This window comes from Haliotis asinina, chromosome 10, assembly GCF_037392515.1.
Source record: "Haliotis asinina isolate JCU_RB_2024 chromosome 10, JCU_Hal_asi_v2, whole genome shotgun sequence".
Taxonomy (NCBI): Eukaryota; Metazoa; Mollusca; class Gastropoda; order Lepetellida; family Haliotidae; genus Haliotis; species Haliotis asinina.
In genome coordinates this window covers 35,725,724-35,753,421 of record NC_090289.1, presented here as the reverse complement: position 1 = coordinate 35,753,421, position 27,698 = coordinate 35,725,724, and the positions used below count along the sequence as shown (strand labels likewise).

Here is a 27,698-nt window from a genome sequence, read left to right as displayed (position 1 = left end):
TGTCTACAACAGTTACCAGTCCAGTCTGCACATGAAAAGAAAGGTTACAAACAAAATATGTTTGTTGTTGTTAACCCCTGAAATACAGACTTTACAAATGTCAGTTTGAGTAGACATATCCCAGTTTTCAGGCCCATGTATTTGTTGCAGGGAGATGTTGAAGCTAGCATGTTGCTGCCCACTGACCTGTGTGTAGTTGCTGACGATGGCTACACACTGTTGATGATAGCTGCCATCTACAACCGTGGTAACACATTGTGCCGTCTGCTGGAGAAGAACAAATCCACCATAGATGCTCAACATACCAAGGTGAGTCATGCGCAACATCTAAAGGGGTTGTAGCATAATTTTTCCATAAAGTTTTGTCTAGCTTGAAGACCAGTCTTCATTTTTATTTAACAGATTGTTATTACTACTGAATTTAAGAAAAAAATACCGGCTGTATAGGGAATCTCTGTTTCAAGCCAGCATAGAACAACCATAATTATAGTTAGTTTCCGTAAAGTTCAGGTTCATTTGAAAGAATTTAGTAATCAAATTAATTTAATTTTTAAGCAATTTACTTATACCCTGTATTTAAAGCATGTTTCTGTCCCCAGACTGGAATGACAGCTCTCAGTATTGCATCACAGATGGGCAATGTTGAGGCAGTAGAGATTCTTCTCAAGTAAGTTGGTTATACATGATGGACCTATCAGAGAACTGGTTGATTGATAGTTGACCTCATATCTGTCACGTAAATTGACAGGATTGACTGTTTACTGAATGCCATTTGGAAAATTACTGAATGTTGCTGATGTTAAACAAACAAATAAAATGATAGACTATGAACACATTGCCATTTCGCACTGCCATATAACAAATGTGAAAAAAGTGTGTGGTGTTATATAGTAATCTAAAGTGTTGTTTCACAGGAATGGTGCTAACCCCTCCATCTCTGACATGGAGAGTTATCTCCCCCTACATCATGCAGTGCTCAACAACCACGAGACGGTTGTCGACTTGTTTCTTGATTTCTTCCCAGAAACATATGTGGTAAGAACCTTTGTTATGTTTAAGCTAATATATTTCAGGTATTATTAATATAAATAAGATAAATATCGGTCGACAATATATGAAAATAGTTTTTGTTATATGATATTTGAGTTCTGAATTCATTGGATTGCATTTCTGTTGCCAGGGATTGCACACAGCTCAGAGGCTGATCAAGAAGTCATCTATTCATCACAAAGTGAAGATGGCTTGGGAAAGGTAAGTACATGTGCACTATATAGGATAAAACTGATATCTTTGACTCTGCTCATGAATGCTCCATGTAAGGCCCATAGGCTGGTATAATGTTAGATTATTCCTAAAAGCAATCCTTATAAACAAGTATGGACAGTGTTTGATGTATCTCCACAGACGCCAGGAGGAAGTAGTCATGCCCAAGTTGATCCAGTGTGCCCTCAATGGCAATGCAGAAGACCTGTACTGTGTCCTGGACGAGGGGGACAGCATCAATCTTAAGGTAGTGAAACATTGCATACTGTTTCTCTTTTGTTTAAATACTGAATCTCTCATCTGGAAATTCATTTTCGGCTCATATGAAATAGTTTGAGTCTGTAGGCTTTCACTCAATGATTGAAAAATAGTTCTGCCTTTATATATTTTCCAAGTGAAACACTCACATTATGGAATCATTGTTATCCACTCTGCTTGTCTAGAAGTAAAATCTGACTCTATACTGTAACTAAGTAACTAACTCTTTCACAGTCCATGTCCTTAGGTTTACATTTCTTTAATTCCCATTTTTTTATGTTTGTATCCACATGAATGATCCCCATGTTCATGAAGAATTTGAATGTGATATTGACAACTGTGAAACTGATATATGTAGTGTAATAATTGTTGATGTAATTCCTTCAGAGTGGCAGTGGAAACTGGCCTCTGTACCTAGCTGTAGAGAATGGACATCTGGACGTGGTCAAACTCCTCTTTGAGGTCAGTCACCATGGGGTACACTTATGTGTAATGTAACACAGAAGTATCAAACATTATATTCTTAGTTTATAGTAACAGTCTGTTCAGTTCATTCCCAAGACTTGATTTAACATCAAAATGAATCTTTGTAATTTAAGTGGAAGTTCATATTTCATTTTGTTTTATTGAACAAGGTTCTTTGATACAAAAAGAAATATCTTGACAAATTTATTCAGAATTCCTGTTGCTCTGTGACTAATGTCATAGGCAATGGTGAAACATGTAATGTGTCTCAGATATAATTTTGAAAAAAGATTATTTTTTATTTTAAATGGGAATGTTGTTTTACTTTTCTTGCAGAAAGGGGGAGACATCCGCAAGAGACACTCTTCCACTGGTGCGACTGTGTTGCATAGGGCTGCCAAGATGGGACACTATAAGATTGTGGACTTCTTGATCCAGTTCTGTCGGACTGCCACACCCGGGACCCAGGGTGGGCGGGACAAGAAGTTGCTGGACATCAACGCTGTTGATGGCGAGAACAAGACAGCTCTTCAGTTGGCTGCTGAGAAAGGTATTACAATTTCTGCTAAAAGCATAAAACATAATGTGAATACATTTGGTACACCATTCTTATGGCAGCTTGGAAATTGATCTTACGTTTGTGAAAATGAGAACAAGCTTCCCTTTTCAAACACTTCGCCTTGGTTTACCTTCCAGGTTTCAGTCAGATTGTTCTACTTCTCCTTCAACATGGTGCGACGACGGCCATTTTGGATGGCCAGGGCACACTGTTCACATGTCCTGAGTATGAGGGTGTGCGCATCATGATTGAGACTCACCGAGAGAAACAGACCAAACTCATTATGAAGTGTGTGCAAGACAAGTCGAAAAAGGCTTTTGAAATGTTACAGAAATCTTGGCTGGTATGTATAAATTTGTTTGGGGGCTTGTTGTGTAATGTCATGCTGACTAATATTTTAGGGGTGGGAGGGTAGCCATATGATTAAAGTATTCACTCATCATGCCAAAGACCTGGGTTCAATTCCCCACTTGGGTACAATGTGTGAAGGCAAAGATGCTGACAAAGTGATCCATTGCATCACCTCTTAGAAGACGTATAGGTCGCTGGAGAGCAGTAATCTCACTCATGTCAACTGTATATATACAGATTACTTGATTTGCTTGTGTCTGAGACATAATTGTGCTCTTGTTATTGTATGTTTGTTTTTTGCAGCCCTGTTTTGACCACAACCTGCGGACAAAGCTGGGAGACACTCCACTGATGGTGGCATGTCGGGCGGGGCGGCTGCAGACGGTCAAGTTCCTCCTGAAGTCAGCAGTGTACTCCAAGGATGTGGAGGAGGAAGAGTGAGTAATGTGTTGATGTCATGTGCTCCAACAAACTGTAGTCATTGCATGTTGTAGAAGGGTGGTTCAGACACCATTTTGATTGGCATTTGCTTGATCTAATTTGCTTCTTCATCGCACTGTGTTAAACAGCAAACTAGCTAACAAACAAGCATCACGCTCCATATCCCAACCTATTAACAGGAAGATTTTTTATGCCAACAGTTTGGATGATTCGGATGCAGACTCAGGAGTAAATGACCCCACCCGAGGACCACTGAGGTCAAGGACACCAAGACACATAGAAGGTAGGTTCTTGAGGGAACAAGATCATTCATAAAACCTTAGTTTGACTGTTTCTGTTTGGTATTGTTTGGTAACTGATTCCTTACAAGAAGCTATGAACTGAATTCACATATGAAACTGAATGGAAATCTTATGGAAATAAAAAATTACAGCATCGTGTTTTAATAAAAATATATTGTCGTATATAAATGAAATTTTTCCAGGTTTAAATAAAATAGTTGATTCCCTGGAGAGAAGTTGAAATAATATTGTGAGATTTTTCTGGATTACATTTCCTTTTTATTGTGGAGAACGTTGTTTCAGGGCTTGTTCTAGTACCATCATCAGGAAGAACTGAACAGTTAGTTACTGTTCAGCTACTGTTCAGTTCTGCCTGATGATGGGGCTAGAACAAGCCCTCAAACATTGTACTCCAGAATAAAAAGAAGATGTAACTCAGAAAAATCTCTATGTTTATCAAAAAGCATCTTCTAAAATGCCAGTCTGTCATCTAATATATACATTGAGAGCATGAAGTAATAAAAGTGTCTGTTGCTGGTCAAAATGAATATGTAAGTCACAATAGTATTCATTGCAAATCTGATTCAGGGTTTTTATCTGAGGTAGTGTCATGTGATATTGAGTTTATTCTCATGACTTTAAAGATACAAGGCTTGTCAGATGACCTTCATATCAAGATAGGGACTAGATATACCCTCTTCAGTGAGTGAGTGGCTTGATGGCAGTGTAAACAGTATATTCCAGTTTTGTCTTGTCATATCAGCTTACTGTGGCAGAAAAACACAGTATGATGCAGATTGTAGATGTATTGATATGTTACCCTTTGGATTGAGGGACGGTGGGATAGCATAGTGGTTAAAGCATCCACTCATCACGCTGAAGAGCCGGTTCGATTCCCCCGCCATGATATTGCTTGAATAAGCAATAGAAAAACATACTCATTCACTCACTCACTTTGGATCAAGGGGTTATTCACATTGTTCATTCACACAGGTTTCCTCACATGTCTGGGTTAGAAATAGATCATTCAGAGTGTAAATACAAGTGAGTGTTTTGTGACATCAGTCAGCAGCCATATTCAACCCTGCATTGTACCTCTCCTGATTCCCTTAGGGTGATTAAGATGTGTGAAACAAGAAGATTTTGTGTCATAGGCAGATCCAGAGAAGGGTTGCAGGCTTCTCCCCACTTTTTCTCAATAGTGTGCATGCCCCTTTCCCAAGAAGCTGTATCTGACCCTGAGTGTGGCTATATCAGATAATGATACATGTGTGATATTAATGGAATATATTTACATGGTAAAGAGCTGATCGACAAGGTTAATTCAGTAGGATTGTGAGAATAATACTTCAGTCAGCTGATCCTGACTCAACTAGGGGCAGTAACTCTCACTAAGAATAGCTCCAGACTCAAAGCACTGATGCACAACAGTAATAATCTGTATACCTTCTACAGCACAACATTCTCTGCAATCTTCTCCAGATTGTGAGGATGCCTTTGCAGCAAGTGGTAACTTCTCTCAGTCAGTGGAAGTGCAGGATGGAAACCGTCTGCAAGCCAGTGGAGACTTCACACGTTCCGTGGAAGTGGAAGCCAGGTGGGTGGTGAAGTGTACCACACCTGCTGGACACTTGTGTTTTTGGTCATTTCTTCATCTGCATTGACATTCAGAGCAGAGAAATTCTAGTAGATGAGGCCAGGAGGCTATTCCAAGCATGGTACACAGTCACTTTATGATGGAGTATCAAACATTTGACTCACTAATGTCCTCACTCGTCGAAAATATAACCTCAAAGTACACACTGTAGCTCCATATACTAAAAAGCAGATGATGATCTAACAGATGGAAGCAGATGATTGAATGAATTGATTTACAGACTAGCAGATGTTTTTAATGCAAGTCAAAGTGTATTCATGGTTTATCCATTTACTTGATTTATTGTAGGCTTGTTGTTCAAGCAAGTTTGTAAATGGCTTATTGTGTTGCATATATTGCAAAAATTTCCTTTTTATGTAGCAGGGCACCCATTTCCTGTTTCAGAAAGCGATCATAGTGCTATGACAGTCGCAAGTGTTGGTTAAAGTATGGAAGTTAGGATCACTGTTGCACTATGATCACTTTGAGGAATGGGGCCAAGGAAATATTCATAGGATAATTACAAGTAACTCTATGATCAAAACAAATAGTTGTACTGTGATAAACTTGTCATCATGCAGACCAAGACTTGGGGAGATGAGGATCCACTGCCCTGTTTCGTCATCTCACATTGACAGCACAGTACATGCACTGCTGAGAGATGTCAGCACACCAAAAGGTCTCTACATATATCATGGTGAGTTCTACATACATCATGGTGAGTTCCATGTACATTGTGGTTAGTTCTATGTATATCATGGTGAGTTCTACATGTATCATGGTGAGTTCTATGTACATCGTGGTTAGTTCTATGTATATCATGGTGAGTTCTACATGTATCATGGCGAGTTATACGTATATCATGGTGAGTTAAACGTATATCATGGTGAGTTAAACGTATATCATGGTGAGTTAAACATATATCATGGTGAGTTATACGTATATCATGGTGAGTTCCATGTACATTGTGGTTAGTTCTATGTATATCATGGTGAGTTCTACATGTATCATGGTGAGTTATACGTATATCATGGTGAGTTCTACATATATCATGGTGAGTACAGATGATAGCGAACTACTACCCTGATCAAATAATACATATGATAAGTGTACATACATATATAAATTTCATTAGCACCATTATTCAGAATATTCCAACAACCTATCAATCAACTGAGAGAGCATGCACTCAAATTCTGATGATATCCAACTCTGTGCAGACTGCTTAACATGTACTTTTTCACAACAGATGACACCATAAGTCACGTATCTGCTGTGAATCTCTTTGATGGCTGCACATCACTGCACCGTACAATCGAGGGTGGGGACAACATTCAGATCGTGAAGGCTCTGCTGGCTGAAGACGCCTCCTGTCTCAATGTTCAGAATGATGCAGGACTCAGTCCGCTGCATCTGGCCTGTCTCAGTGGGAGAAAGAAGACAATTGAAATACTGTTGGTAGGTGCTGTGAAGAATCTGTTAAGTGAGACTGTAAGGTTCATTTGCCAGTCAGCCAGGAGGCTGCCATCTTTGTACCCAGTACCTCCATGTTTTAATATGTAACATTTGGACACCAAACACCAGTAACATTACCATCCCAAACCTTGACACTCGATACAAATCCAACTCAGATGATCCATCTCACCTCTCCAAATCTCAGATCCATCTGACTGTTATGAGAGTGAGAGACTTTTGTCGATATGGGATCATGATGTTCTCAGAATGATCACACTTGATTTCACAGTGATTTATAAGGCTATTTTGTTTGTGTATTCCCAGGCTCGTGATGAGATAGATCTGAACTGTCGCACTCTGGAAGGACATCTTGCAGAAGAAATGACATCCAACAAGAGCATCATCAAACTTATCCAGAAAGCTCGCCTCGTACAGACAGGAGCGTATGTATCCTACTGTGTGTTGCCATCTGTATAAAGCTGCATGAATCTGCCTGGTTTAGAATAGATCTTATATTTGTTTGGCTGTCATTTGATCCTTTGTAGCCCATGGATGATCTTGTGTTTTCTTTGCTGAAAAATGATCCTGTGTTCGTTGGGCTGACAGTTGAGGATCCCAATGAGGCTATGCAAACCTGATATTAATTATAACAGGATAGTAAAATAAGACCTGCATTAAATAATGACATATTTATTCAATTAATGCTAATGAGAGTTTGAAGTGTATATCAGTTTTTCTTGATATTTGTTGCCATGATAACTGGTTCTTTGTATTTCAGAATTCTCCCCAACAATAAGGCACAAGAGTCGCCAGAAGCATCAAAAGCTTCCAGCATTGAAGGAACAAACATCAGCTTTGATCAGCTTCAGACACGCTACGAATCCCTTAAACAGGATATCCGAGCTAGGGCTTTGACGAAAATGTGAGGTCAAATTGCTGTAGGCGTATTTTAACATGGAGCTGCAGTGGCAAGTTAACATCAGCAACACTTCACTGGAACATCAGTTAACATCATCAACTTACATAACATCTTTGCCATCTGATATTAACATATCTTTAACAGCTTTACATTATGGCAACATCCCTAACATTGTAACAGTATCATGGTGGTGGATGTGTTGGTTCACTTGTGGAGATTTTTGGAACAGGGTATTTATGGAGGAAGGCGATAGCAAAAGAGTGATTTGTACAAGCGTATAGAAGACTTGTGGAAAATCATTGCCTTTTCAGTGTGTGGTTCCAAAGAACTGAATAAACTTTGAGGGTATAATATTTTTGCTTTCATTGGACAGATTTTATTTTGCAGACTGGGAGACTCTCACAGGCAAGAACAACCTTGACATCATTTAGTTATGGACTAATATAGCTCACTTTACATGTTTATACAGTGTATGTGAGTATTCACCAGCTGGTGGCATGGCTGTGTGTGTCATTACTTGTGTCTGTGTTAGGCGGTACAGATGTGCTTTGGTACATTGCATATTTACCCAAATGTTCATTGTTGGTGCATGGTTATGTGTTCATTGTTTGTTGTCTCCTGATGTGACAGTTTGGTCACAAAACTTTCAAAAGCAGCTAAATGATTCACTTTCACATCAAGCTGTGTTATTTAGGTGATGTGAAGATCCCAAATGATGTGTGTAAATAGGTATTAGGTCTGACCAAAAAGGGCAGAGCAGCCACCCACAGACCACCCACGAGCTGAAGATGTTTGACCAAGGAAGTAGATGTCTACACCCAACAACATCCACAAACTGAAACATAAAAGAGCAGACAGGAACTACAAGCTGAAGATGTCTGATAAAGAAGAGCAGACATCTATCTCAGACAGGAACTACAAGCTGAAGATTTCTGATAAAGAATAGCAGACGTCTACCTCAGACAGCACCCATAAGGTAAAGATGTCGGACTAAGGAGGGCAGACATCCTATTTCAGGTATCCAATGCCTACCTCAGTGTCTCTCACCAAGTAGCATATCTACTCATCTTCCTGATGCCTATGTGAATGACATGTTTGAAAATATGTAATGTATGCCTAACCCCTGGTGTTGGGCAATGAAGTACTCTAACAGACTTCAATGTTGCATTGTGTTTATGCTGACTATTCACACGCTGTACATATTCTGTTACATGTGAGCTTTGCAGTGACAACTTTGATATTGTTAGGCCAACATTCTTAAACATGTCTGTGGCGTCATGTGACAAAGTATCTCCTTGATGTGGCAACAGTGACACTCGGAACATCATAAAAGAGACTATCTGTGATATTAACCATCTAACCCCATACGAACTCATTCCTGAATGTGATGGAGAGAGAAAATCTCCAGCAACTAACACCAAAGACTGTGGCAAATGAGGATGGTTTTCAGGTTTACTGAAAGTGCTTATCTGTTGTTTTATTCACACATTCTTGTTGTGTGTCTATCTGTGATGGTCTTTATGTGACTTTGTTAACATGTCATTAAACATTCATTAATTGATGATGCATTAAGTATTTAATGCATCTTTATGTTGACATTTGTTAATGAAGCAGTGATACACCCAGGATGTGGACACAAATGTAGATATATACACATGGAAAGAAATTAGGGAACATGTGAAAGTACAAACGTCCCTTTATTCTTTTCCTGAAAAGTGCAATACAAAGCATGTGATAAAACCTGGAACATAATGAAGGACCACTTGTACTTTCAGGTGTTCCCTATTTCATTTCCACAGGTATATTTTATACCTTTTGTTTTCACTTAGGCTGATAATATTAATACAATATGTATAAACAATGTAAATAAGCCATGCTTGCTTATTATAGGACAAATGAAGCTTAAACACTAATCATAACTTAACCGGTGGTCCATGTAAATGCTTTATAACCTATTCAGATTCAGCAGTGCATAAAAAAACACTTGTGCCAGGAAAATCAGTTATGTTTTCTATCAACCAACTCTGAAAGACTAAACAATGTCTGAAACCATGATAGTATTGTTGAAAAGAAATCTGTATACCAACAAGTGCATAAAGTCCAGGGTGCACTATATGATGTGTGAGTGAGGAGTGTCATATGTGAGCTGTTATTACTGTTACATATTACTGTTATATTCCATGTATTTGTTGTATGTGATGTTACGGTTATTAACCCTTGTGTATAACATATGATACAGACATATTAAACTTCCAGATATATTCAATGTTATCTCACACCAGGAAATGATGGAAGCAATACCACTATCTCCACCATACAAAGTAGCCATTTAATTGTTGTATCCTGTGTTATATTTCTGATTAAGTATATTTGTTAGCTTGGAAGTGATCATGATAAAGTGAATGTGTAATTAATTTTCTGACCACCTACATGTTTCCATACTTTAGTCAGAGGTATTCGACTTCCCAGTGTTTGCAATTTGACTGAGGATCACCTTCCCCGTATCTTAGATTGCTTATGGAATTCTGTGTTTTATAAGTAGTGTATTTATTCAGAATTTTTGTTAAAGTGCAGAGTTCTCCAGCAAGGCAACACATATTGACAGGTTTCTCCCAGTAGTTTTCAAGCCTTAACCATGTCTTACCAGCAAATAAGTGAGTGAGCTTGGTTTTAAGCCCCACTCTGCAATATTCCAGCTATATTGCAGTGGTCTGTAAATAATCAAGTCTGAACTGAATGGTCCAGTGATTATCAACATGAGCATTGATCTATGCAGGTGGGATATGATGACACATGCCACCCAGGTCAGTGAGCCTGACCTCCTGATCACATCTGTCGCCTCTTATGAGAAGCATGAATAACTGAAGATCAATTCTAGCAGGATCTTCACTTACTTGTATATTGTATATGACCATATACAGATATATATGTGGTCTCTGCCTTTATTAAGTGGGAGGTGGGATGTCCCACAGGAGATATAGCTCTTATGGAATCAGGTGTCCTTGAACTTGTTACCTACATTAGTGAAGGTAGTCAGAAGTGTTTTAGAGGGTCATTTTGACTGATCAACCTCTCACTGTCCACTGTATCATGTGTTCTGTTCTGTGCCTGTCTACAGTTGTATTATATTAATATGTTGTTGGGGCTCTGTTAATAATAACAATAATACTAACAATATATTTAAAACAAATCAAAGAAAAAGGATCAACATGTGTTTGTAAGGAATCTCTTTATAAGCAGGATCAATTATACATTGTGAACAGTGTTTGAGTGTCAAGTAATTTTATCCTAGTTTTGGCACAAGGATTTTAAGTATTGAGATAATTAATGGATGAATACCAGTTATAAAAGCCAGGATTAAAAAGTTTTGAGTTGAAGTAATGTTATTCTATTAATAACAAAACTTTTAATTATTCAGATGGTTTGTGGATAAATACTAGTCATCAAAGCCAGGATTAAAGTATCTGAGTAGAACAAGGACCTTCAGGTTCAGATGATTAATGAATGAATGCTAGTCAAATGTCCGGTACCGGTGTACTTGTTTTGGTATAGAACTCATCTGCAATGTTTGCTTTCATCAGTGTCACTTTTGGCTTTGGTGTGTCTGCCATCTTGATGGCCTCTATGTTGCAGCTTCGAGTAGCTTCTGGGAAGGTGAAGGCTGATTGTTAGCTCAGGCTGGATGAGAGTGTCTGTTAGATTCACATGGTGTTGGGTTGATTGTTTCTCTCAGGTTCATTTGTTTCAGAGATAAGATTTCCAGTTTCTACTAGTTCAGCAAGTTGGGGAAGGAGGTCCAGTGCTTGGGTTCCATTATGTCCTGAATCATTGAATCTTGAAATATAGCTGAATAATGTCTTCTTAAACCTACTGCCATGATGTTTGCAGTTGTTTAAATTGGGACATTACAGACATGAACATGTCAAGATCTACATTGCACCTAGGTCAAAGCAGGATCTACTCTCACCAAGGTCAAGTCAGGATGTACTCCAGAACAGCTCATGACAGGGTGTACTATGCACCATGGCCATATCAAGGTGTACTATAGATCAAGGTCAAATCAGGATATACCCAAGACCACGATCCAGACTTCGAAATATGTATTTAGGAAATGTACTGTTAGTCAACTTGTGTAACCAATGCCAGTGCCAAATGGCACCACCAAAGCCATCTATATGTAAGCAACACAACTTTCCCCAGTTGTAGTCCCTAATCACCTGTCTGTCTCTTGTAACCATCCTTGATCTTTTGAGTTTCACTGACGTGCATACATGTACAACTTGTCTATGGTTTTCCAGAATAGGTTGATGTGTCATGACACAAATAATTTATTGTTGGAAGTAGTGTTGTGCAAGTTGTAGCTCACTTTCTCCTGTCATATGTCTTCATTCTGCAACAGTGTAGTTGCCCTGTCAAGGAGAAGGTGCATATGTTATGTGGATAGTGTCAATGATATGCACATGTTTGATGTAGCAGAGGTGAAAATGGGCGTTGTGTGTATTATTGTAAGTGGGAGTACTGCACTTTACCGGGCGCACTTTTTCAGATTCATTAGTGCTCCCTAATGATAAGAAAGAGTATCAGACCATAGCCCCAAGCCCTAACCTTAAGCAGCATAAAGCGTTCCTAACTCTAGCCCTAAGGATCGTAAAGGGTGCCTAACCCTAACCTTAAGGATCGTAAAGGGTGCCTAACCCTAACCTTAAGGATCGTAAAGGGTGCCTAACCCTAACCCTAAGGATTGTAAAGGGTGGAGGCTCTATAGTGAGATAATTGCTCAGCAGCGCTGACTGGTTCTGCGCCCGGTAAACTGCATGCTAGTCTTGTATGTATATCATGACATACATGTGTACAGTAATCCTGATGTATTATCCGGTTTTATAGTGCTAGCCACTGAGATAAGATATATTTTATTTTTTTGCTTTTACAGTCACGTTTTATATTATTTTTAGTCATTTTCTCTGTTTCAGCAAACTGAATAATAACTACTGTAGTGATGTGTCTATAAAGGAAGACATAGTAGTTATCACACTGTTAATATATCCTCACTTGAATACATTCACATTTAAAAACCTCCATTACTACCCTATTGTTTCCATGTTCGTAAGGTGCTGCAAATAATTGTACAGAGTTGTGCCCCCTGACAAGCCTGAAACTTGCGGTGATGGGTTTGAATCCAGGTTCACCCTTACTTTGATTCCAGTTTTGTTTGGATGCACATGCTTGTGGGTTTCACGAAGGACAAACTTTATGAATGAACAACTTACTTATCGGTACACATAACGCTGACTCATCAAATTCTTTGTAGATTGAATGAAAATGTGGAATAGTTTAGTTGAAGTTAACAAAGTTTTATATGTATGAACTGATACGGAAGTAGGCAGTGCCAGGAATTTGTTATTTGCATTGTTTTAAACACAAGTATATCCCATTACCTTAAACTATCCTGGCCAGTGTTTGTCACTACGTACTGCTTATGTAGATTTAAACATATATTAAGTTCCAACAATATTTTAAAGTATTTGAAATTTTTCATACCTAATACCTTTGATTTTAAAATCAAATTGTATAGGAATGCTGAGAAAACCCTTTTTCTATTGAAGGCCATTTAGAAAAGGGGATCTTGTGATAATCCTTGACCTGTTTAAGTATGTAGAATACAGGTTATTCAACATATGTCATATTTTGGATTTCACAATCGACTTTGTGGAAGTCACGGTGGCTAAGCAAGCTAAGCAGCTGACTTTGTGTGCTGGCGATTAGGTGCCTGACTCTGAGGGTGTGGGTTCGAATCCCAGATGGGACTCAACCCCCCAAAAAGTACTAGAATTTGTATGTTACTAAGAAAGTGAAATCCCGCATATGAGATATGTTGCATTTGACCACTTTCTAAATGGCATTGTGTAATCAATGGTTATTCAGCATGTAATATGTGTTTTGATTTGTCTGCTGTTATTTTAGCACACCAGAGATATCACTGTATATCGACATATGTCTTGATGAATGATTCTACATTGTTTTAGGTTTTTATCACATACAATTCACTTTTCACATGTTTATAACATACTCATTTGATCATTCCCATATTCATAAATTATTGAATTGTTTGTTATGTACAGGTGTTGCAAATATTTGTATATTGAATTTATCTATACAAAAGACAGGACATTCTTACATTAAAGTCAGAATGAAATATTTTGCTTTTGTTGTTCATGAGTGAATGAATTGGGTTTTATGCCACTTAAGCAATATTCCAGCAATATCGTGGAGAGGGACACCTGAAATGGGCTTGTCGACTCATGGGCTTGTTGATGATGCATGTCACTGAATTGTCTGGTGCTGAATGGATTGATTTATGATTACAGACTTCTGTCATAATTATAGCTGGTAAAGCTGCTTTACTGTTTAAAATTGTCTGTTGAACAGACCTAGAAACAAACATTGCCCATGGAAGTACGGAGTGTAAATCACTTCGATCCTTTTCAGTATATCTTATGATTATTATTTAAGAACTTTTCTTTCTGTAAATCATGTGCAGATTAGATGTTAGTCAAAGTTAAGACACAAACAAGTAAAATATCATATAACAAGTATCTGTTGGCTGGTGTGACTAAAACAAATGTGAAAACATATCTTGGTTAGCTGTGCCATGGAATGACTTGCAATCTATTTATTATTCATATATTAGGATTCAATACTTTGTCACATTATTTCCGAGTTGGATTAAGGCTAAATTCCTAAATCATTAGCAAGCTGTTAACGATCTGTATGTTGATAGTTTTCTCTGAGTCTGGCTGCTATTGCCATTGTTTGTATGTGATTGAGTGAGATTGTACACAGCATCAGTTCCATTAATCAATGTCCGCATTAACTCTAGAGTACTCTCCAGGGTAAGCCCCCAGTTTGCCAGCAACTAGCAGGGGATTAGCTGAGGTAAACAACAAGCAGAAACAAACAAGAGCTACTCATCTCACTCATCGGTCATTTTTGCCATCAATTTCTTATTTTGTGGAGATCTGTTATCGGATACTCAAATGCCACTGAATACTGCCTCGACTCAACTTTGCTATTGACCAAGAAAAGATGCAAGAATTATAGGAGAGATGGGAAAATGGAAACCACTGGTATAAATATACAGGTTATGATCACATGGTTGGGATACAGCTTAGTATGATGTAAAACAATGCTCACACTCACAAACTCCAGAAATTTCTCACATGGTGACAGAGTGAGTTCTACTTTTTTACACTGCTTCTAGCAATATTCAGTAGAGGTGCAAATAAATAAGCCTATTGTACTGCCTTCTTACACATAGAAGGGTATGAGAGTGGAATGGCCGAGTGAGTGAGTGAGTGTGCTTTTAATCAATATTCCATCAATATCCCAGCAGGACACAGTGGAAATGGGCTTCACACATTGTATCCTTGTGGGGTATAGACCCTGTGGGGTACTAGACTTCCCCACCAGCCATCTCTCATAGTGCTAAGTGGGGAAATCAAACAGTGTCACCAGTATGGGAAACAAACACATTCACCGCTTGGCTATCTGCCCGCTCACTTCTGCTGTTAGGATACAGAATTACACATAAGGTTTCTTGAGATGAACTGAACTACAAGCCACATGTTGTGATAAAAAGTTTATTGTATGCATCATAAGGCAGCCAATGCATGACAAACACAATAAATACATACACAGTAAAGCATACAAAAGTAATACTGAATGGTGCTTCTAATACATTATTAGAATAACATGTAGAATATTAAATACAAGTAAATATTCACACAGATGACTAAAACAATACTTAAGTTTCTATTGTTTTGATTTTTTTTTCGATCAAAGTGCATAATTACTTCTTTCTATCATTAAGTCATGAAGATATATAAATGAACTTAAGTTTTGAGCATAATACTTGAAGAGGTGCTGAAAGGTTATAACAAAACTTTAAATCTGAAAACGGATCTGAACTGATAAAAGGAACTGACCTTTTAAGGAACATTATATTATTTAAGGGACAAACACAAATATGTAAAGAAGTTAAAACAAACCAGAACCTTTGTCTCGCCTCCCTTAAGATTCAAATAGAATATATGGTGAATTGGAACATAAGAATGGTGTAATTCATGAATGACTTCCTTTTCCTTCAGGTCGGATTTTGAATTGTAATACTTGATTACAATAAAAAAAACAAAGAATTGTTTTAAAAACAGAAACTTACTGGAGTGGATTTCTTAACTTTGGTGACATTTTTCAGATAGGTGAACCTAGTCACAATGACACAGACTGGCTTGTGTGAAGATATAAAGAATGGAAACATTTCACAAGAGAAGAACATCTGGTTACATTATGAAAATATAGAACAGGACACGAACAACACAAACATCACAATTCCTTCATAACAGGGAAAACTTCTAGATATATTTCAAACCAAAAGTTTTAACAAAGTTATAATATTCATAAAACAGGAAATATTGCCACTTAAAACATATACATAAATTATCACAAACTTGATATGACTTTTTAACAAGCTTTCAAAATTCAAAACAGAAAACCATAAATTGTTTTGCTTCAGTTTTGAAGACTTCATGTTCTCAGAGAGAAAAGTGACCAGGTAACATGAAAAATACTTTGTATAGATATAAATAATACTGACAGTCTGAATACTATCATCACTCATCACTATTATACATGGTGATCAGGTTTCAAAGTGTACACATTCAATACAGAGGCAACAGTGACTTTATAAAACCCTGTTGTACTGTTGTAAAACATCCAAAAGTATGTTAGGACAGTTTATATTAATTTTTGCTGAAGCTCTTCACAAGCGTTTGGTGACTCCAGCTGCCACAGACACAGGTTGTTGAAGGACAGATGGTATGGTATATCTACCATTGTTGGGTATAGTCTATGGACTGAAAGAGAAAGTTAAAACTATTAATTCTTCCATGACTAAACAGGTATATTAATACAAATGTGTCAGGAAAGCCTTAGTTTTTTCATTCATAGTCTCTGAAATGGAGTTAAATGCAAGTGGCTGGCAAGCCTGGGGAGCTGAGGTTGGGGGTGAGTATAAAGCATGAAAGCTTCTAAGGAGGATGAGAATAGCCTGTTCAAGTTGAGGAGGACGGGGGTGGGGTGCTCTGAGGGGAGAATTGTGCTGCTTTGGGATTTTAGCTATAACCTTTCGACACTTTTATGGGGAGGATATATTTTATTTTAAGAGATAACTTTATTGCTAGGACTAAAATTATGTCTGTTTAAAGATGGACATAGTTTGTCAGAGCTAAAGAGATAAAGGGTGAGTGAGTAGACCAGGCTAGCGCTATAGTGGTGTACACAGACAAAAGAGGAGAAGATGAGAGTCCATAGGAATTAATGTTTCATAAAATGGATGAAAGTCAGTAGGAATTAATGTTTCATTAAATATAAACATCTTTAAGAGATTATTAATTTTGAAACTGTCTCCAACCAAAGCTATTCCATGACAGATGTATTTAATAAATCACAATATTTATGAAAATATAATTTTGTTAACTTGCTAATACATGATTCATTCATCTTGACGTCTGGAAATCCACATATTTTCTCTGGTATAGGACTGTCCAGATTACCAAGGTTTAGTGTACAAATGTACTTACCGACAGCCTCCCAGGTAGCTTGGCCGAGTAGTCCACTAGCTGTTGCTGTCTCACTTGCTCTCGACGCAGTCTAAAGAACAGGAATAAATAGATCAGCTGAACTGCAACATCACAATGTGAGGAATAAAACCAGTTACTGGAGTGAGTGAGGATGGTTTTATGTCACTTTTAGCAACATCCAAGCAATATCAATTATCACGGCCAGACACACACCAAATGGGCTTCACACACTGTATCAATGAGGGGATTTGAACCCAGGTCTTTGGCACAACAAGAGAACGCTTACACCACTAAGCTACCCCACTGCCCCCACAGCTACTTGAAAGACAACTGTTTCAACTGTTACTCCCACACTTCTTGAAAATACATCTTGTTTTCCACAAAATCGGATCTATGAGTTCATAGCATTCTTGCTGAGTGTTATGAATTTCACGCAATAGAAAACTGCCCTTAACATACACTTTTTACAACAGAAGTAGCTAGTAGTTTGTTTTAACTGAATTATACAAACATATGATGAATTAAGCAAAGGTTGTATTTCTTGTTAATAAATTTATTTAGAAACTGTTTCATGTGATTTAACCTCAAAACAGCTCTGACATTTTTAATTATAAATATTTTGTAAAACACTTTGAACATCATAACCAAGAAAATATGTTCTGCAAGAATATCAACTAGCATGTCTATAAAAGTGAATAAAAAATTATAAATTGCTGAATACTTAAAATATTCAGAAAGGGACAACAGTATCTAAATTTTGAGCTATTTACAAGTTTCACAATGATTCAGTTTGTCTCATAAGATTTCATTATCCCATTACAAGAATGACAGAGCACTCTACTACTTTTATCAGAATGTCATTTCCATCAAGCTTAAAAGTCTGGAAAAACTTTCTTCAAGTAAGTCTGTTCCTTTGATGAACAGCAAACACTCAGTCTGTATAACAAGATGAGCATTCTACATGGCTGGCATGAAATGTTTACACACTGCTGTCCAATAACCCTACTCCATTGCCTTTCACAAACACCAATATCCCATAGTTAGACAACAATTTAGGACACAAAGCACTCTCAAATGTTTTAATTCTGCAAGCACTGTATATTAGTTTGCGGAAAATGGCCCTTTGGTCGTATTAATTTCAGGAGCAGTTCTTTTGCTAATACAGTCAGCTGAAAGCAGTAAAAGCACAGAGCAACATTCTAAGCTTGGATCAATGGCTTGGCTTGTCCATATCGACTACCGACAGCAACAGGGAAATGCCACAACGCTTCAACGCCTACTGTGAATAGCGTGTATTCATTGATCACCATGCTATAGGGTAATAACCAGTTTCCTGACTGGGACCGAGTTTGTCTCTAACGAGAAATAGATCCGAAGGGGAGAAGTGAGATTTCTGGTATAAAACAGCCTGGCTGATTGCACAAATGGTATTTGATGTCCCTGATCTGCGGGATTAGGAGAAATAGTGAGAAGTGTCGAAATGACTGAAGTATTAATCCTTCCATTTGATGTTGACTTAATAGCTTCTGATGGCTCTAGAATTAGGTCCCATGAGAAAGATAGGAGGAGAATGGTTTGATTACTTTTAACTACCTGGGGACATTTGACACAAAAAGTTACTAAATCAAATTTGTCAAACAAAATTTGGGAAAAATCAATCTTTCAGCAAAGGATTCTTTTCATTAAGCTTTCTGATGCCAGCAATTTAATTTCAAATTTCAAAAATCTGCAGTAGATAGTAACCACTGGTATACCAAAGGATCATATACAATATATAAAGAAATTTAACTCCTAAAGAGGAAATCTTTAATGTTTCATAATTTTATATGCCACTAACAGTGGCAAATTCAAGACATAAGTAAAAATAAAAAAATATAAAGTTTATAGAACTGATCACATAAACAGTTTTGTCCTAATTATACATTCAGGATCAACAAGTTCTTAACAAGTTAATGTATTCCTAAATAACTATCACCCCTTAACAAGTTAATGTATTCCTAAATAACTATGACGCCTTAACAAGTTAATGTGTATTCCTAAATAACTATGACCCCTTAACAAGTTAATGTATTCCTAAATAACTATGATGCCTTAACAAGTTAATGTATTCCTAAATAACCATGACGCCTTAACAAGTTAATGTATTCCTAAATAACTATGATGCCTTAACAAGTTAATGTATTCCTAAATAACTATGACCCCTTAACAAGTTAATGTATTCCTAAATAACCATGATGCCTTAACAAGTTAATGTATTCCTAAATAACTATGACGCTTTAACAAGTTAATGTATTCCTAAATAACTATGACCCCTTAACAAGTTAATGTATTCCTAAATAACCATGATGCCTTAACAAGTTAATGTATTCCTAAAAAACTATGACGCCTTAACAAGTTAATGTATTCCTAAATAACTATGACGCTTTAACAAGTTAATGTATTCCTAAATAACTATGACCCCTTAACAAGTTAATGTATTCCTAAATAACCATGATGCCTTAACAAGTTAATGTATTCCTAAATAACTATCACCCCTTAACAAGTTAATGTATTCCTAAATAACCATGATGCCTTAACAAGTTAATGTATTCCTAAATAACTATGACGCTTTAACAAGTTAATGTATTCCTAAATAACTATGACCCCTTAACAAGTTAATGTATTCCTAAATAACCATGATGCCTTAACAAGTTAATGTATTCCTAAAAAACTATCACTCCTTAACAAGTTAATGTATTCCTAAATAACTATGACGCCTTAACAAGTTAATGTGTATTCCTAAATAACTATGACCCCTTAACAAGTTAATGTATTCCTAAATAACTATGATGCCTTAACAAGTTAATGTATTCCTAAATAACCATGACGCCTTAACAAGTTAATGTATTCCTAAATAACTATGATGCCTTAACAAGTTAATGTATTCCTAAATAACTATGACCCCTTAACAAGTTAATGTATTCCTAAATAACCATGATGCCTTAACAAGTTAATGTATTCCTAAATAACTATGACGCTTTAACAAGTTAATGTATTCCTAAATAACTATGACCCCTTAACAAGTTAATGTATTCCTAAATAACCATGATGCCTTAACAAGTTAATGTATTCCTAAAAAACTATCACTCCTTAACAAGTTAATGTATTCCTAAATAACTAAGACACCTTAACAAGTTAATGTGTATTCCTAAATAACTATGACCCCTTAACAAGTTAATGTATTCCTAAATAACTATGATGCCTTAAGAAGTTAATGTATTCCTGAATAACCATGACGCCTTAACAAGTTAATGTATTCCTAAATAACTATGACGCCTTAACAAGTTAATGTATTCCTAAATAACTATGATGCCTTAACAAGTTAATGTATTCCTAAATAACCATGATGCCTTAACAAGTTAATGTATTCCTAAATAACTATCACCCCTTAACAAGTTAATGTATTCCTAAATAACTATCACCACTTAACAAGTTAATGTATTCCTAAATAACTATGACCCCTTAACAAGTTAATGTATTCCTAAATAACTATGATGCCTTAACAAGTTAATGTATTCCTAAATAACTATGACGCCTTAACAAGTTAATGTATTCCTAAATAACCATGACGCCTTAACAAGTTAATGTATTCCTAAATAACCATGACGCCTTAACAAGTTAATGTATTCCTAAATAACTATCACCCCTTAACAAGTTAATGTATTCCTAAATAACTATGACGCCTTAACAAGTTAATGTATTCCTAAATAACTATGACGCCTTAACAAGTTAATGTATTCCTAAATAACCATGACGCCTTAACAAGTTAATGTATTCCAAAATAACCATGACGCCTTAACAAGTTAATGTATTCCTAAATAACTATCACCCCTTAACAAGTTAATGTATTCCTAAATAACCATGATGCCTTAACAAGTTAATGTATTCCTAAATAACTATGACACCTTAACAAGTTAATGTATTCCTAAATAACTATGATGCCTTAACAAGTTAATGTATTCCTAAATAACTAAGACGCCTTAACAAGTTAATGTATTCCTAAATAACTATGATGCCTTAACAAGTTAATGTATTCCTAAATAACTAAGACACCTTAACAAGTTAATGTATTCCTAAATAACCATGACGCCTTAACAAGTTAATGTATTCCTAAATAACTATGATGCCTTAACAAGTTAATGTATTCCTAAATAACTAAGACGCCTTAACAAGTTAATGTATTCCTAAATAACTATGATGCCTTAGGTATAGGGTTTCAAAGATCAGAGATTTGATCAGAGTTAATCTTTCACCTGTGAAAATGTCAAGTCGCCTGATATCGATCTTTCAGTGCAATCATCCCACGGGCTAGTTAAATACAGTCTTCACAGCCAGATAAACATCTGATCATTGATATAAAGGCACAGTAAGTACTAGGTGGCGATAAAGAATAGCTTGTTTGTAATCTGGACATATTTATTACACCAACACCAAGCTGATAGTGGCCAGAACTCTTTACAGCCTCTGTCTGTCACAAGAAGGTATTCAGCTCATATGTTGAAAGCACTGAGTTGATAAAACACACTAGTGATACGAATTTAATATACTATCGGATTGAAAAGAATACAATAGCTGCCCATAGTGTTTTCGCTTGGGAGTATATACATGACATATAGTGTATTCCGCCATGGGTAGTTGCCATATACCCACTCGGTGACATATTAAACTGACAGTTACTGTAGCACAAGAGGACAGGTGGAGCTATCGCCAAGAAAGAAACCTGGCAAGACCTAATGCCTAGGGGTGTTTTTGACATGCATGCTTCTTTATTGTATTGTTTCAATAGCTGTAAGCAGCTAGGGCTGGGGTCGAATTCACAATCACTGAACTATTGTTATTCTCTTTTCTTCAGGTAACAATACTTGCTACTGAACTGCATGGTCTTGTGGTTCTGAGAATTAGGATTCTGTTTCTATATCTGACAGATCTAGCATGTAAATGGCTATACATTTTAAAGATCAGTACATGTATTCGAGTCTTGTTTTATGTCACAGGTGGTGAAGTGAAGATTCAGGTAAATGACAGATACTGTAATATTCAGTTGTCAGTTGTCATAAAATGATTTATTTAGATGGTGCTGTTTTCATGTCAGCATGATTAAAATGCTTCGAAAAGTGTATGAGCAATTTGAACAAAATATTTATCTCCTGGGCCAAGGATATATACATTTCCCTTTACCCAATGAAAAATGCAAATCAAGTTATTATTGAGTATTATTGAGTTTGAGGGCACAGGTTACCCATGAAAATCTGAGTTTGAATTGGTCTTCAGCATCCCATGTTCTTTGTAAAAGGGAATAATGGGATCGGGTTGTCAGACTCACTGACATGTCATCATATCCTAAATGTTTAGACAGATGTTGATCAATGGATTGTCTGGTACAGATGTGATTGTTTACAGAGCCTCCATATGGCTGGAATATTGCTGTGAGTGACATAACAATAAATTAACATTTGAGGACACAGGTTGCAAAATGGATTAAAGCACTGGAAATTGCTCTGCAGAGTTGAATTATTTGGTTCAGCCAGGATCTCTGCACTGGTAGCCTTTTCCCATTGGAGTTTTACAGCTTTCACCATCTAGGGCGGACTGGCCCTCCAAATCCTACACCTATAGTGTGAACTGAATAAAGAGGACTGGGGAGTCAGATTCAGCAATTAAGGTGAATGGTATGTCACTAGCTGATGGATTTCATGGTTATTCTTGATGACATTGGTTTGATTATCTACAGTTAGCCTGCTGACATCCATCAGATCCGCAAGACAACCTCCTCACATGGTGAAACTCACTTGTCAATGATGGGGGCATGATGGTCGGAGATCCCTGGGGGACTGCCAACTATCCTCATACGGGAGGACGAGTACTCTGCATCATACGTAGACTGGGGTCGCTCTGCTGGTGGGGGCACGTACATGTCCGGGTTGTCTCTCACTTCATCCTGAGAATATAAAATATTGATAACAACTTTCAAAACTGTGCAAGACAGGGTTACTATTTTAAATTACACTTTTGAAGAAAATGATCTTCATTTTTTTTTTCCTCCTCCTCCTGTGATTAGAGACGTAATGTCAAATAAAAGCTGAGAATATATGTGACATACAAACTTGAATTTTGTAATTATTGTCAAACCTCTGACATCACCACTTTATCACAAGGAATGTTTGGAGAAGAAAATATTTGGAATTGTATTGTTGTATGTATTGTTGTATATAATAAGGACAATCCTTGAAAATATTTTACTTTTGTGTTAGTTAGGTTTGTCAGCAACGAACATTACTCTTAATGGAAGAGGTTATTAAACATTAATAAATTATAACCATGCAATTCACAATGCAGTGTCCAAATACACCAACAGTTTTTGTTTATCTAGTCCCCAGGTAAAGTTCAGCATAAAATCTGTTGGTGTAATAGCCAATACACCTCAGCCAGCATGGGCAGCTTCATATACAGTAAAATCCTCGAATTTAGACAAAAAATTTCCCAACAATATCATCCAGTTTAAAATATAAACATATCAGGATTAATTTGTCACAGAGTAAAAAAGAAAATTATTTTTAATCAGACTTTGCATAATGAATCATAAAAAAGCAAAACAGCTGTTTTGACATTTGGATGATGAATTAACCTGACTATGTTTTTCTTTTCCGCTTGCAGACACTTGTGTCTGTTGAGTTTTTCTGTGGTGACAGTTTGTCTGTTGACTGTGCCTCTTGTGTTTATCTCAGCAAGGCATATGATATAGGGCCTCCATGTATTTTAGTATAACATGGACAAATACGACATGTCTAATCCATCATTACATTCTGTGTCTCATGAACATTATTAGTTACCGTAACTTACACGGTGTATTGGAAGGGTATACAGGACTGTAAGATCCTTGTAAACTCTGTATTTCCTGAGGCACAGAAAGGGTGTACGAGACTGGAATACCCATGTCTGTATTTACGACCTTTTCAAAACACTGTATGACGAATTTATTACCCTTAAGTTATTTTAAACTCATCCTAAAACAACAACATTCAACCTTTGACAGAAAGACATGTAAAACTTTTGCCAGGATATTTCTTGAATGGTCGTAAAGGGAGGTACCAAAGGATGGCTTAGGCTATGATAAAAATGACTGAATTTGAAGTTTTGTTAATCAACAAGTGAAATACAGAAACATTCTATATTTAGGATATATTTATTCACATAAACAAATATAAAATTACAGCAAGAATTTTATTACTCTGTTTATGCTCATAATTGTGCACACCAACTCTAAAATTTCGAAGCGATCACTCTGCCATTTGGCAGCCACATTCCATCTTAGGTCAAGGTCATTTGTACCACCCGGGTAGTGTGACACGGTTTGATGGGGTGTATGGTTCAAACACCCTTGCAAATCCACCTACATGGATTCGCATGCTTTGGCTAATAACATATCAGAATTCGACAATTTTTTCTATAGGGTAATTAAACATTATGTTTCTAGTCAAACGAACATGTGTTATTAAAGCTAGTTAATGTGTTCATATGACGGGAAAATATAATGTTCACAACTGATTTGAGTGAGTGAGTTGGGTTTTGCACCACTTTTAACAATATTCCAGCATTATCACAGTGGACTACACCAGAAATGACAATTGATTTGAAGATGGCAGAGACCTGGCTCAATTTCAAACACTGTTTATATAAGATGTAGCTTCCTTACTATCATATGCTTGATGTTGTAGGCTCTCCTGTTGACAACAAGCTGTTTCCTGCGAGCCTCGGCATGTTCAGCAATTCCAGAGGCAGCCATGTTTATCACAGTTCCGGTTTCCTGAAAATACATTCAGTTTAATACGTTTCTAAAGTAACTTATTATGTGATAATGTATCTGAAACATTTAAAACTATATTGTTTTAACTATCAGAACAGTTTTACTGCAGTTTTCTATATTAATTAAAAGTGTCTGAAGCTAAGGGAAAATCCTGGGTTCTGGTTAGTTCATTTGGATTTTGAAATCTGGACCCTAAAATTGATATTTTATAAACAGCAGTGTTAACAATCGGTATCTATCTATTATAATGCTTGGCCACACAAAAAATAGACAGTCCAGGTTTTTTGTACAATATTCAGCAAACCAACATTGAGCTCAGCCTGTTCAAAATTCAATTCAGTAATCATGCACTTTGGTGTAACAGACCATCCATAACACTCTCATTTATCATGCACATGTATTGTTGAAGGTGACGGAACAAATTTTATGGATGATCAACTTCTTTATTTTCACAATAGCGACGTTTCAGTATGGATTCTTATAAGAAGCATCCATAAAATTTGTTCCGTCACCTTCACCTTCTAAAATGCCCCTAACACAGTTTACATGTATTGTTGATCTGATTATCATTCTTAGTTTCAACCACTGATAAAGTCATTTTTCTTGACTCCTTCATCACAGGCAAATTTGTAACTAAATTCCCAAATGTGCACACAGATATATATATTGTATGCTAATTTGTCAAAGAATCAGAACTTAACATTGAAACAGATCTGATTATTTTTAACAGAAATGGCCATCTAAAGTTTGAGTAGTAACTTACTAAAATGCAAAAATAAAGTGAAACAGGAAATTAGATAAACATCTGGAGGTGATAAGTTCATATGAAATATTTCGCAGTTGTATTGCAAATAATCAAATGAACTGATTGATTCGGCCTGGTGATACTGTACCAGAAGGTTAATCTATTCTATTTTATAATAGTTAACACACCATAAAAAAAACAACAGAAGATCAACCGAAAAGAATTCATCAATTATAACTGATGTATATGTTTGACATAGCAACACAGCATGAAACGGCATCGATCGCTTGATTTAATGACTATCTGCTGAGCTTGTGGAAAGTTGATTTGATGGCTCACACAGATCACAGATGGCTCCTTTGTACGATGGTTCAAATAGTACGCTATATTTAAATCGATGTCACATTCTACTTACCTTACAAAAAGTTACAACAGTTAGAAATATCAAACTACGGGATGCTCCACAGCTAGCTTTGAGACAAGCCACCTGTCGATCAACCGCACAGATCTCTTGCACACTGAATCACCGAAACGGGTCTTATCCACTCCTGCCTTTCGTTGCCAAGCACACAGATGCTGACCTTTGACACATGGTAAGGGACGTAACTCCAATAAACGATTACAGGTAGTCAGTCTGATGATATACTCGCCGACGACCCAGATCAAATCCACTGACTTTTTCCTCTTTTTCATTGCGCATGACGAAATGTTTTTGTTTGATTTAAAACAAAGTCAACGTTACCTGATAATACCTGGAAAAGTTTTAAAAATGACCAAGTTGGTAGATATTTTTCCCACCTCGTGATCATAATCAGGCATGGCAAAAAAGTATTCATGCTTTACATAACTTTTTAAACAACTCCTTGTATGTGTGAGTGTGATTTATTTATTTAATTGAATTTACTAACAAACAGGTTCCCCCATCCATATAACAAAAACACACAAACTAAAAATAATAGTTTTAAATTTCATCATGTACCTAATATTTACAGTACTATACATTACAACCCAACTTGTAAATCTTCAGATTCACTTTGAACACATATTTCAGAAAGTTCATAAATATCATTTCACTTCACTTAAACGGACAGACGGTAGGAGACGGCTCCTCCAAAAGGTCTTTAGAGTTATACTTTTCCACAATACATTGTTGTGTTCATAAATTTAATATCATAAAGATTGAGTTTAATAAAAACAATCGTATCAAGATGATGTACTGCTAGACACATATTAGATGATCCTGCGCACTAAACGCATTTGTGACAAGAGAGGCGGTACAACGAATTGGGCGAGTACAATTGGCTGCTACAGGTAGCTTGACGATTATGCACGTGTAATACATGCTAACCGTGACATGAAATCAACACCGCTACTTATTAAAACCTCGCTACTGTGTAACATCTGTCTCGCTACTGTTTTACTCCTGTCTCAATACTGTTAAACAGATTTCAGTTGTAGTAAAAAATATCCAAGTTAGGAAAACATGAGCAAATAGTTCATTCTCACGCAAGGGAGATAGCACACAGTTTTATCATGTATATGGACAAAAAATATGCAACCAAAGCAGATTCTCTTTTACAAAGTAGCCTTGCTACTGGACTCTCAGTAGTAACTTTAAAGTGCATTAAGGCAGAAGGTGGTAGGAATGCGAGTGGACCTACATTTATCAGTCCCACCAAGTTGCGCAAACCAAAAACTTGCAGATATAAACTTGATGATTTCGACCGGTGTGCAGTCCGTCAATTTGTACAAAGTTTATATGGCGTAAAAAACAACTACCCACTCTGGATACGATGTATGATATGGCAAAGTGCCAGTTGAACTACAAGGGTTCTAAGAAAAGTTTT

At 36.7% G+C, this 27,698-nt stretch overlaps 3 protein-coding genes across 8 annotated transcripts in view; 2 read left to right on the top strand and 1 right to left on the bottom strand.

Annotated features, from left to right (window-relative positions):
* LOC137297637 (serine/threonine-protein phosphatase 6 regulatory ankyrin repeat subunit B-like) overlaps nucleotides 1–13,821 on the top strand; it is an 81,074-nt gene extending 67,253 nt beyond the window's left edge. For 3 of the 5 annotated variants that reach the window (XM_067829529.1, XM_067829530.1, XM_067829526.1), the window contains 16 exons: nucleotides 151–309; nucleotides 600–667; nucleotides 915–1,035; nucleotides 1,181–1,251; nucleotides 1,405–1,510; nucleotides 1,909–1,983; nucleotides 2,323–2,536; nucleotides 2,683–2,888; nucleotides 3,200–3,333; nucleotides 3,538–3,620; nucleotides 5,074–5,215; nucleotides 5,836–5,951; nucleotides 6,504–6,712; nucleotides 7,034–7,152; nucleotides 7,488–7,631; nucleotides 8,016–13,821. In XM_067829529.1, coding sequence (XP_067685630.1) covers nucleotides 151–309; nucleotides 600–667; nucleotides 915–1,035; nucleotides 1,181–1,251; nucleotides 1,405–1,510; nucleotides 1,909–1,983; nucleotides 2,323–2,536; nucleotides 2,683–2,888; nucleotides 3,200–3,333; nucleotides 3,538–3,620; nucleotides 5,074–5,215; nucleotides 5,836–5,951; nucleotides 6,504–6,712; nucleotides 7,034–7,152; nucleotides 7,488–7,631; nucleotides 8,016–8,049 — 2,001 coding nt within the window. In that variant the 3' untranslated portion in view covers nucleotides 8,050–13,821. The remainder of the gene's footprint in view (nucleotides 1–150; nucleotides 310–599; nucleotides 668–914; nucleotides 1,036–1,180; nucleotides 1,252–1,404; nucleotides 1,511–1,908; nucleotides 1,984–2,322; nucleotides 2,537–2,682; nucleotides 2,889–3,199; nucleotides 3,334–3,537; nucleotides 3,621–5,073; nucleotides 5,216–5,835; nucleotides 5,952–6,503; nucleotides 6,713–7,033; nucleotides 7,153–7,487; nucleotides 7,632–8,015) is intronic. The other 2 variants (XR_010957692.1, XM_067829528.1) reach the window with 2 other exon arrangements.
* Nucleotides 1–27,698, top strand: part of LOC137297648 (mannose-1-phosphate guanyltransferase alpha-A-like) — a 510,132-nt gene that overhangs the window by 295,140 nt on the left and 187,294 nt on the right. The window lies entirely within an intron of this gene.
* LOC137297975 (uncharacterized) lies at nucleotides 15,252–26,443 on the bottom strand. Of its 2 annotated transcripts, XM_067829983.1 has the most exons (5): nucleotides 26,267–26,443; nucleotides 24,996–25,106; nucleotides 23,092–23,240; nucleotides 17,264–17,333; nucleotides 15,252–16,537 (listed from the first exon to the last, which is right to left on the bottom strand). In XM_067829983.1, exons 2-5 carry the CDS (start codon nucleotides 25,083–25,085, stop codon nucleotides 16,511–16,513), a joined length of 336 nt encoding a protein of 111 aa, XP_067686084.1. In that variant the 5' UTR covers nucleotides 25,086–25,106; nucleotides 26,267–26,443; the 3' UTR covers nucleotides 15,252–16,510. The 2 variants fall into 2 exon arrangements, with proteins under 2 accessions (XP_067686084.1, XP_067686083.1); XM_067829982.1 differs by lacking the exon at nucleotides 26,267–26,443 and having other exon boundaries at nucleotides 24,996–25,133.